Genomic DNA, 12,400 nt, shown 5'->3' with positions numbered 1-12,400 from the left:
TGGGCAAAACCACAAAAACAATGTTCAGATAGTTAACTGCAGAGAGTAGCTTGCTGGGCTCCGATTTGGTAAAATCCCATGTCAGGCTGTTTTTCTGATAGTGGAATTAGATTATGCAGTTATACTGCTCGAAATCTATTCACACTGTTGGAGAATTCCTAAGGAAGAATGCTGAGCATACAGCTCTGAAATGTTTTAGAATTGATCTGAGAATGAATCGACAGAGACTGAGACAAAATCTTTAATAACGTGACCAAAGGCAGCAGATTGCCCCAGAGGCACATCGTATTCCCAAACTCTCTTTGCGCTTCTTAATGAAAAACACATACCTGAAAGGGCTGTGTGATGAAGACTGAATAGCGATTTAGAAAAATGAATGAAAGCCAAGCTTATAAGTTAATGGCAGTATCAGCACCAGGCCACCTGACCCCTAGACTGTTCTTTTTACGGCCACCCTGCCTCTCGTTTACATTCCATCTCATTTTTAACCCTATCTCGAGCTAGGGTTAATGCTTGCGTGGGGATTCCTTTGTGGCATGAAACTATACTAATTAAAACATTCAGATATGTTTTGTTGTTTCTTCTTCCCTTTTTATCTTCTGGTTATGAATATTATTGTCAGAGCAAATGTATAACACTTCAGTATTGTTACTGTTTATTTGTTTAGGGTCAGCAGCAGATTCCTTTCTGTGTTAATATTGTATGTGGCTGCTACTGTCTGACCCATGGGCTTAGAATCCTAGCTTAGTACTGAAGCACTTACTCAAGGGTAAGTGGCATCCTGATATGTTACATGTAAATTACATGTAGGAATGATCAGGCAGGGGATTCAGATATAAATAACCATCGATAAATCTTTATCTTTTAAATGGCTGCTTTTCTTATAAGGTAAATTTAGAGGCTGCTCGTCATGTCAGAATGAGATCTAGGAACTATCCAAATGAAGAACCACTAGAATCCACGTACAGTTTCTCTTTATTTTTAAGCTTCAACTTGGATAATAAAATTTGGTCTTCGTTTACTGCTACATAAGAGATGCTCAGAAAATAGGTGTCGTTTTTCTGAGCCTCAAAAGTATGGTATAAACTGCTTTTCTTTCTCTGTAGAGAGACAGCCCGTCTTAAGCATGGCAGCCTCCCCGCCCTGACCCCCCACCCCCAGTGCCCTGTGCAGGGTTTGCTGTGCATGCCCTCTTGACAGCCGCAGTCGCGTGGATATGGACATGGGGAGGACACAGACAAGTCTCTGCTGATGGTCATTTGTGAGCCTCCGTACTGCCCCACAGGCTCAGACCTCAGTGTTTTTGTGGAAAACATGGGACTAGTGGAACGCTGAAAATGAAAGTGTGTCCCCAGAGGTTACTGACTTAGGAACTCATCAGGCATATACCTCTACATCTATATAAGTCCACTATATTTTTATCTTTCTAGAATTTGCCATATTGCGAGTTCAAAATATGTTTTCTACTAGATATGAGAAATTTTATTTTCTCATATTTGTCCCTTCTTTCCGTTCATACATTCAATAAATGTCGATTCAATGTGTACCCTGTGTTCTCTGTGCTGGCGACATATTATTAGTAAACGAAAGCAAAGTCCCTACCCTCCTGCGATTATATTCTAATATTGGCAGGGGACAGACAAACAAGAGTTTCTTTAATAAGTAAAATATAAGGCTGATGGTGAGAAGTGCTAAGGAGACAAATAAAGCAGTGAATGGCAGTAAGGGTAGGTGTTTGCAATTTTAGATTTGGAAGGCCTCAGTGTAAAGTGAGTGAAAGAGGTGAAGGGAAGGGAACAAGCCTTGTGGATTTCTGGAGGAAGTGCTTTTGGGGCAGAGAGCACAACAGGCACCTGAGCTCCTAGAGCAGGACCCTGTCTCCTGTGCTTTAGGGAGAACCCGGAAGCAGAGAGGCTGACGAGTAGTGAGCACTGAGAGATTAGACCAGGGAAGCGGGAGAAGGGTCGGCACAGATGAGGGTTTTCTGGGCCATTTTAAGCATTTGGGGTTGGGAAGGATTTTTAAGAAGGAGAAGCCATTGGAGCCTTTTGAGCAGAGGTGATACGCTCTAACTTATATTTTAATAGATCACTCACTTTTGAGAAGAGTGCACGTGGGAGGCAACGAGAGAATCAGGGAGACTGGTTAGAAACCCTTGCAGTAATCCAGGCACAAGATGACTATGCTTGATCCAGGCTGGAGGTGGTGCAGGTGGTGAGAAATGGTGTGATTCTGAATACTCTGAAGATACAGGGACAGGAGTTGCTGACAGAATGCATGTGGGATATTGGAGGAAGAAAAGAATCAAGGAGTGAAGTTTTTCTTGTCAGCCTTCCTTCTTCAGGATTTTTAGAAGTATCTCTAGCCTGCTCCCTAAATGGTAGAATACTGATTATTAGCCAGGTCAAGTAACTGATATAGAACTCTCAATTTTTTGGTTCTCTTAGAATCTCTTAGGTAACCTACAGGTTGTAGGCTTATAGGGAAGGACTGAGAGAACTGTACTCTGGTACCCATAGAGATTAAGCAATTGATATAAAACTATTAATGGAAATAATAAGATAGCCATTGATTTAACATTCATTATGTGATCACTGTATGGCCTATAGTGGAATAATGTCCATCAATAATTTGTTGAATATTCAGAGAAAACCCAGTAAAGCTACATCATACCAAAGCCTATTAATCAAGCATATATTTTCCTAATTAAAATGAAGACAGGAGGTACCTGTACAATTCAATTGGGATAATTTTTTTATGAGTGAGACCAAGCTGAGTGTTGACCATTTTATTAGTTAAGAATGCTTTTGCTACAGATAACAGAAAACTTGACTGTTTAAACAGTATAATCATTCCTTACCTCACATGAGAAAACTGGAAGTAGTCGGTTACTGGCTGCCAAGGATTGCCACCAAGCCTGTGTCATCTTTCTAAATTTCTAATTTGCTCTATTTAGCACATCTGCTTTTTTGTTTTCATGTTTAACCATGTCATGTCTCAAAATGGCTACCATAGCTCCAGACATTTCGTTCTGCCACCTTTTATCAGGATCACAGAAGCTGCTTTCACAAATATACCCTGGCAGACTTCTACTTCCGTGTCATTAGCCAGGTCTAGACCACATGGCTACAGGGTTGACTGCCAAAGGGGGTAAGGGTTATCAAGTCTGCTTTAAACCATGATTCTTCTCCTGGGCTAGGCAATGGACATCCTCAATAAAAATCACAGTTCCGTTAGCTTGAAAGCAGGCTGCTAAGGAAGCAGCAGTGACTGCCACCACATCATATAGCAGCTTCTTTGGCCAACATTGACCATTTTGAACAGGACCACCCAGTTTTCAGTCTCTGAACTGGTACATCAGGCATTCTAAAAGTGATTTACAAATACACTTCCTGCTTCTTCCTTATACACCAGCTTTAACTTAAAACTTAAATTTCACAGTTGGTCTTAGAAATAAAGAAAAGAACCATATCTTCTCTGGAAGGAAAAAAGGTATCCTCCCAAGGATACCACATGGTTGCATAGTTAGGAAGAAGTATGACTTCCCCACCCACCAAAAAGGAAATACAAGGAAGTATCAATGAAGAAGGGACTTTCAACGTTATGTTCATTCTCGTTGCTTCTCACAGCTTCATGCAGAGCTGTTTCTCTCCTCAGAAGCAATCTTGTACCCAAACCTCCAGATAGAGATTCACATATTCGGATGAGTCTGTAACCCTGGAAGGACATGGCTGAAATCATACCCACTGAGTAGTTCTGAGATTAAAGATGTTTTCCTACAATGTTTTTGAAGCGGCATCTGGTTTGGTTTCAGAGAATGGTAAAAAGCAAAGCTATATTACTGGGTTTCATAACCTCTGTCCCTGTAAGCCTTTGTAACTCAGAAATAGAGCACAGCCATTTGGAAGTTCATGAATGCTCTTCGGTTTCCTTTGCCTTATTTCTCTTTACACTGACGGAGCACTCCTGGATTTCTGGCTCCCTTTCACCCTTTGCTTTGTTTTGTCTTTTCTTCTCATCTAATAATGACTCAAGTACTGCCCCTCCTCAGTGCTGTGCCTTTTGTTTGTTGATTGACATACTGATGTCATTTGTTTGAGACAACAGCGTTTCAGCTGGAGCTGCAGAATGAGTGGATGGAATGGCCTTCCTTCATGTATTTTTTCCAGGTGAATTTTCCCAGTAGGTTCAGTGTCTTCAAAGACTGGTAGAAAACTGGCCCTATCACATTCTCTCATTTGGTCTCCTTTCAGGTCATCTCAAAAAAATTTCCCTGCATACCCCTTTCATCATATAAATGCCCCGCTTCATGAACTAGGATGCCTATGCCTGCACTGCTTTTCTGAATCTATTTTTAAACTGCCTTTACGTCATTTTACTAAAGCTTGTTCATATTGAGAGTAGTTCTTTCCTGCATTTTAATCTTGCCACCAAGGCAGTTTAGAGACAGATTAAGTAATAAATTCCTAAAATGAATAGGACTTTAAAACTACTATGCCCTTTGAATATTGTCTGGTGCAGTCCCCTCATTTCACTGATACATACATTGACTGATATGTAATTCCAGTGACATTTTTTTCATTAGCAAATGCCCTTATTAAACTCTACAGAGCTTTCTGAGATAAGCTTAGTATTTTATTCTTTTACTTTGTTAGTTCTTTATTAAAATTATACTGTGTATCAGTTAGTAAACCTTTCAGCTACAACTAGCAGTACCTGATGAACAATGGCTCCTTAACCCCTAAGAATATTTATCATTCATACTTACCAAGATATTCAGAGGTAGTGGGGAATCTCAGAGTTGCATCCAGCTCATTGTGTCATCAAGACCCCAGGGTTTTTCTGTTTTTGCATTCTCCTTAGGCCTAGCATCTTCTTTTGTCTTCATGCCTGTCCCCATGTCACAGGGTGTGGCTTTAGGAATCACATCCATGTCGAGGAAGGAATAAGAGCACCAGTGACTTCTCTAAAATCTGTCCCTTGTATCAGAAAGCAAAATCACTTTCCCAGAAGATTTCTTACATCTCATGGTCTGGAATATCACATGGCCCATCTTAGACACAAGGAGGGCCGGGAAAGTAAATATTTGGGTTTTATCACCCTTTGTTGTGGGAAAGACATAGGAGAACAGAGGGTTGAGAATGGCTTTGGTTTGGCCAAACCACGTGTCTGTCAGAGTAGTCATCCTAAAATACACATTCATATATATACACGTATTTTCATCTCTAGGGAGGAAATATAACTCAAGAGCACTGGGTTCTGGGGTCACATTTCCTGAGTTCAAATCCCAGCTTCACCTCTTTGCTAACTCTGACTTTGGATTTCTCTCTGCCTCTATTTGCTTTACTATAAAACAAGGATAACAAGGTACCAATTGTGTATGATTAGTGTATTAATGACCTCAATTTAGCATGTGGGGACTCCATAAATGTCATCGTGAACCAAAGCTTGGCGCCCCCACATAGATACTGACCAAACCCCGAACAAGCTTAATAGCTAGCAGCTTTTTCCCAATTTTGAACTTTTAAAACAACTTGAAAGTGTAGCTTCCAATAGCTTCAACTTCATAATTGGTAACTTAAAACTGAAATACACAAAATCTCAATCTAAATTCCTAAAAGTTCCTAAAAGACTTATTTATAGTCATCACAGAATTTACCTGCCTTTGTTAGGGCAATTTATAACTGATATGTTCTTTTGTTTAGCAATAAAACACATTAGACCTTCTATAAATCCTTCATGTGTTGAAGCGGTACGGTGAAAGATTTATTTTGACCAGAATCTATCAAATCAAGAATCTGAGGCCCTTCTATAGTTTGCAATATATATAACAGTGCTATATAGTGACTTAGAAACTTAAAAAAAAAAAAATACCAAATAGAATTACAGAAAAACATCTCTGCGATGTTCTTCTCAGTTATTCTTACAAAAAGATACCCAGAGTTATTCTTACAAAAAGATAGGATCAGGAGCTGTTTAAAATATAGTGGACACTCAACAAATAATTGACGACGGAAAAAAAAATGTAGAATGAGAAAAGCATCAGAAAATAATTTGAAGTTTGGCAGGGAACCCAGAGCAGCTTCTGGAGAACGTTGTGGTCTCATAGGAGACTGGAGAGTAGAGTCACCACAGACTGATTCCGCAAGCTGTCTTTTTGAGTTTCAGGGAGTAGGAAAGAGAGTGAACAACCATAACCAAGCATGGGTCACATGAGGCCTCGGTCACGTGAGGGGAGTTCCGGTGACTACAGATAGCACTGAGCCGTAAGAGCCTTCCAGTCACCAAAACCAGAGGTGACCCTCCTCTAGCTTACACGATTCTTGTGCCCAAGTGTCCAGGAAGCAGGATTCCTCCATCAAATGGCCAATAATTAATTCCAAGTTGACATTCCTTCAAATTGCAGAGCAAAGGAGAACTAAAATGCTATCTTCTTATCTAAAGTAACGAATCCGTCATTCTCCTGTAGCTGTTGCCCACCTTGGGGAATGCAGTCAGATCTTCAACAGCCGCTCGTTCTCTCTGGTAGATAACACACTGGGTGTTGCACACAGGCATTTGTGAAGAGTGTACTGACGACCGTTCTTGTCTGACTTTCCCTCCAGAAAACCCGTTACGAAACTTATGTCAGCATCCTAAAAGAAGGAGGCAAGTTGCTCCTGTGTAACAGTGAAAGTGAGGCCGCAGGACTGAAGAAGTCGCATTCGAGTCCTTCACTGAACCCAGATTCATCTCCGGTCACTGCCAAAGTCAAGCGTAATGTGTCAGAGAGGAAAGATCACCGACCTGAAACACCAAGCATTAAGCAGAAAGTTACTTAGAATCCATCTGCGACCAGGAACGCGCTGGTCATGGAGCAAAATAGTTTTCAAGATCTTTCTGGTAAATCCGTGAATATATTTAAAAAAAAAAAAAAAGCCTGTGACTAAATGGTGCATTAGTAACCTTTTCTATTGTATATTTTTTTTAGTTTCTGTACAGATTGTCTCTTTGCACTTGATTTCTTTGATGATTTTGCTTCTTAATAACTAATGCACCTTTTGTGAGGGGGAGAGGATCATGATTTCAGAATGAATTATGTATCACTTCTCCTGTGGTTTTTCTCTTGTTTGCACTCAGTTTTTTGTATTCTCAAACCAACTGTTACACTTTTTTTTTTAAGGTTAAAAAGTTAATCCATCGTGAAACATTTAACTGGACGAACTTTGTAGTTTAGTAAATTCTAGCCAGAGTTAATATAAAAGCCTTTACATGTGAAATCTTGCCCAGTCACAGAGGTGGAATTGAGCACTAACAGAAGTTCAGTCCAGAATTCCCGTTCTGGGAATCAAGATGTTCCACGGTGACGCAGCTGTGGGTGCATCTGAGCAGCTACTCTTGCGTTCCAACCCTGCTGGAAGCAGGAAACGGGTGCGAAGATCGCAGGACTGGAGAACTTAGGAAATGTGTCATTTGCTTGAAGTTGAGTCCATTTCAGCCAAGCAAGGAAAGAGGAAGTGGAAGAATCTTTTTGCCATTGAAGGTGGCGGAAAGATGACACCAAGTTCATTTTATTTCCCAGAGGATCGTGACAATGATCGATTCTTGGGGAGCTGCAGCAGTAGCATGTGTGCAGTCTACAGGGAATTGTTACCTCACTCCCACAGGGTCTAGTAGGAATCCAGAACCATCTCTATCATCAATACCCTGACATCTAGGAATTGGTGTTATCGCCTGGTTGTGAGAATATTGGGGTCTTAACCAAAATAAAATAAGAGGAAAAAGTAGTTGTCCAGCAATGAATATTGATTCCTTAAAATCAGTCTGAAAGTAATAAATCGTCTAAATGAATTGTGGTTGGAAAACTGAGGAACCAGCTGGTTGCATATACAGAGTTACTTGGCTCATTCTTATCTCAGTCTCTTTGACAGCCACTTCACTCTGCTACTACTGAACTTGCCCCTAAAAATAAATACTTTATTTTAAATCATTTCTTTCTATCAGAATAGTCCTGTTAATCTTACAGTCATGAGCTTGCTCCAGTGTTAGTCCCTTTGAAATTCAGGGTGACAAACAGAACGTTTTCATGTACAGGAAGAGAAAAGAGTAAAAATTGAGTCCACGATGAGTTAGAACTTACTGATTTTGAAACCTTGAAATTTTGTGATCCTTAAAGCTATAATCTCCACAGCTTCAGAACTAACAGAATCGCTTTGAATACTGTTCCCTCCCACAGAAATTCGCTCCAGTTCTACTCAGTTTATTAGTTAAAGGTACTATGACCAAAGAATCAGGGCCTCTGCGTGAATAGCGTGGTTCCAGCGAATTAGAGAAAACCTGCTGTTAAACCCTGGTAGTCTTAGTGGTATATTGTTCTGACGTGCCAGCATTTAATTACATCATTACTTATTCACGTGTACTTCCTCCATCGATATAAATGGCCATATTTGCTGGTGCCCAGAAAAGAGAAACCCCTCTCTAAAGTGGTAGCTGCTTCCCTTATGTAAGTGTTTTGTCACACCTTTGAAAAATTCACTCTAACCCTCTATTTTGTTTAGGTAAAGGTAACGACTAAATTTATGTTTCAAAACCAAGAAACAAACATGGTAGTTACCAATATGGCTCTTGGACCTGATTCATTTTTGTTGCTTCTGACTGAATCTGAGATTTCTACAAGGGAATTGTCTTTCTTCCTAGAATCTGAATAAGCAGCCTATTTGTCTTCTGCCTAGATATTTATCCTCAGCCAAGGGGAGAGAGGTACGTGGATCATGTCGTCTCTGAGCTTCAATAATTAAAGAAAAATAAACATCCCTGACAGGCTTGAATGCGTTTGCCCACAGCGTGAGTGCGTCTGTGTATATAGAATGTCCGTGTAGTTCACTTACAATGTACAATAGACACAGAATGGTACCTTGCTACTGTGTTTCTGACATTTCAAGTTCTAAAATAACGCGGCTAGCATCCGCATCACAACACCACTGTTCCCTTTATGAGTCACTAATGTTATCTCCAGGAATGTCTGGATATGCTAATAAGTAATTGGATGAGAAAGGCACTTTTGAAGCTGTGATATACTGTGTTTTCATAGTTTATCTCTAAAGACAACTGCAAGGTTATTTGGTGAGCCCGGATGGCAGATTGCCCTGGCATGATGTCCATCTGTAGGGGATGGGCTGAGAAACACCTCCCTGCGGCCTCTGAGGTTACTGTCTGTTGTCAGTGTGCCTCGCAGGCCAAGAGTTTATCCTGTAGGAGGAGGTAGCCCCCAAGGTGACTAGATTCTGAGACTCTTGCCCATAGGCAATCACATTTTCTTTTGTGATCATTTCTTTCCTATGGTATCTAGTCAGAAGAAACTAAATGTGTTTCCACAGCTAACCCAAGCCTACTGCCCAGTTCACAGTACGGGGAGCTCTCCTCCTCCTTTCCTTCTGAAGGTACGCCCTGCCCCACCCAACCCGCTCCTCACCCATACCTCAGCATCAGGAGCCTTGGCATTTCTCTCCATGTGATAAATCAGTATTCCCCTTCACATAAATATACTTAATACGGAATTTTCAGTCTAGGAAATCTTGATAATCACCAAAATACCTTGGTGATAGTCTTGTTGCACGATTGACCATAGAAGTGGTTCATGTATAAAATCTTTGAGAGTTTCAGAGTTTGTGCCCCACTTCACAGGTTGACTTTTACAGGGCAGTGGCAGGAATTCCTTGTGAGCAATCAAAACTTAATTACTGGCGTGCAGAGTCCTTATTTTATTGCCAGGCCATAGATATTATTTGAAGTGCACTTTTCTTAACTACATCTTCTCATGAACTCTCAGCAATGCCTAATTAAAGCAAGCAATACTTCTCTGCATTTTAATTAATCTCAGTAAAGCCAACACGTGGGAGGGTCCTCTGGTGGAACTGTAGCTCCTGGATTATGTGTAACCTTTACTATTGCTCTTAGATAAACAGGATAGAAAGCAGCTGTGCAAGACCCTGTGTGCTTCTCCGACTGTTATCTTAGTTCAGAAGATGAGGACTGTTTCCTAGTTAGAAGTGATACGAGGCAATTCATTCTAGGCAAGGAAAGTTGGCTGGCTTTCCAAGGCCAAGCTGAGGTTGGTATCTTGAGTTTGTATTTCACCCTGTGGCCAAACCACAGAACTTCAGAGGCTGGAGAAGAATTTAGATAACCAGCAGGGAAGGAGGTCCCTTGCTGCCTAAGCACAAAATTATAGAATTTTCTGCCGGCACTACCTGCTGCTCCCTCTGTCTTGTGAAGAGCCCGGGCAGGGGTTCTTAGGTGAGGCCAGGCCTGCTGTGGCTAGGAGCTACACCTTTTCTCTGCCTTTATCCCTACTTGCAGATGACTGGAAGAAAGTTGGCCTTAAAGAAGCTTCTCCATTGTCTTACTGTCAAGACTTGCTTGGGTTTAGTTAGTTGTCATTGGAATTTGAATTCCTTTGGCATTTTTCTTGGTAGCGATCAGTTAAGATTTTTTAAGCCTGAATTCACAGGGAGTTTCTTAGCCTTGTAGGTCCAACTCTCTGTTGTTCAGCTTTTGTGGACCTGGTCAAGTTTTTAGCAGGTTGGTAGCCAGCCACCTTACTTAACTTCAACAGTGAACAATCTCTTCACTTGTCAAATGACAACGTTTTTTCCAGTTGTAGAATAGCACTGATGAACAGGCAACTACAGTGGCATCCTAGGACTTGTTAAAAATTGAGTCTAGTTAATGAGTAATAGTGTGACTTTGGGTTTAAATGCTTTTCTCCCAGAGCATCTAAATCACTCTGACAGAAAAAGACCAGTCTCCTTTGTAGGCAGATGCGCCTCTGGGCTGACGTTGCTCCAAAGCGTTCTGGCTGGCTCTTCTCACAGGCTGGGTCACCAGTCTGCCCCAGGTCAACACGTCTCTCCACCAGTCTTTTGACATCTTCCATCCTCAAGTCATCCAGAGGACTTAAGAGATCAGTAGTTCACCACAGAGTACTCCCAACAAGTGACAGAGAGGTGCTTTGTCACTGCTCCTCCTCTCGGGTTCCTTTTCAATGTCTCATTCTTACATGGAGGACTCAAGTCCAAAGTCATTGCCATTCTCCTTTTGTACCTATAGTATCCAAAACCCAAGTGGGCAGCCTTCTCCTTAGGACAATAACTGGCCCATTGCATGCAGAGAGAATGTCTTCATAGAGAGAATGCCAGTAAATACTTGAATCTGCATGACAGTTTGTTGACTTGAATGCAACAGCAAGAACATATTGCAAGTTAAGTAATTGTATATACAGTAGGTTTCTTTCAGCCTCTTTGGCTCATCCTGTGTAATTTATGTGTGTATCTGTAGTGTTTCAGGCTTCTGGAAAATATTCATATAGGTAGTATGTCAGACTTCAAAGAAAATGCTTTCTGTTACCTGCCAATGTTGTATTTGTGGGTATTTATAGTTGTACGTATGTGTCTGTATCTATGTGTAGATTGTATATCAGTCTATGGTATATGGACATCACATTTATTTTTGTCCTTAATAACCAGTGTGATATGAAAAGCAAGTAAAAACCTCATAGGATTGAGTATATAATGCAGTTATTGGGAGTATATAGTGACACTGTTTTATTAAACTTAAATTCAAATGATATTTTGATTAAATTTTTGTAATAATATTTTATGCTAGAATATTCCATCTTTGAGCTTTGAATCACCAGGGCAAAAATGACTCTGAACTAACTTTGTGAAACTATTTCAGTGTACTGTGTACAATAGCAAGGCATAGCTCATTATAGTTTGGGATATACAGAAAAGAATTAAAAAAAAAAAAAAAAAAACACAGGCAGCCTGTGCAGTCTTAGCAACTTCAGTATTAAGAGCACTTAAATATAAAGTCAGACTGACAGTTTTGGGACTTTTTACAAAATGCGATGCTTCAACGCACACATTCTTTATTGTTGTAATTAGTCCAGAATAGTAGAGCTTTCAGAAGAACTAATTAAGTACCCACCATATCATTTATGTACCTGTGTCTGTTTTACAGTAGATCAAACCACTCTTCTGGCACCACATTCTTTCTTCTTTACTTTAAAGAAATATTACAGACGCTAAAGCATATCAGGGCCTCCCAAGATCGGGTACTATAGTCTAGGTTTGCAGTTGCACAAACTAGCATCTAGTGTCACAGGTAAAAGAATTTTAGGACAGGCTACGGACCAGGTTAAAACTTTATCTAATATTTTTATACTTAGGTCTCTTTTCCTGCCTCTCCCCAAAGAAGAGCCACGGGCCTTAGTTGTTCAAGCTTATTGCTTATCTGACATTGTGTACATAGGTAACTAGAGATTAAAGCTTTATTAATCAGCATGTTTGGTGTATTTAAAGCAGCATTTGAGTGTGTTTGAGTGAGTGGTTGAGTGCAGTGGATCTGTTGAAACGCACTG

At 40.5% G+C, this 12,400-nt stretch overlaps 1 protein-coding gene across 4 annotated transcripts in view; it reads left to right on the top strand.

Annotated features, from left to right (window-relative positions):
• Positions 1–11,794, top strand: part of PSD3 (pleckstrin and Sec7 domain containing 3) — a 521,794-nt gene extending 510,000 nt beyond the window's left edge. For 2 of the 4 annotated variants that reach the window (XM_033104950.1, XM_033104953.1), the window contains one exon: positions 6,606–11,794. In XM_033104950.1, the coding sequence (XP_032960841.1) occupies positions 6,606–6,821 (216 nt within the window). In that variant the 3' untranslated portion in view covers positions 6,822–11,794. The remainder of the gene's footprint in view (positions 1–6,605) is intronic. The other 2 variants (XM_033104951.1, XM_033104952.1) reach the window with 2 other exon arrangements.
• Positions 11,795–12,400: the final 606 nt, after the last annotated feature.

The sequence above is a fragment of the Rhinolophus ferrumequinum genome, chromosome 4 (assembly GCF_004115265.2).
Source record: "Rhinolophus ferrumequinum isolate MPI-CBG mRhiFer1 chromosome 4, mRhiFer1_v1.p, whole genome shotgun sequence".
NCBI lineage: Eukaryota > Metazoa > Chordata > Mammalia > Chiroptera > Rhinolophidae > Rhinolophus > Rhinolophus ferrumequinum.
Note: the sequence above shows the minus strand (reverse complement) of the source record. Positions and strands in the feature narration are given on the sequence as shown.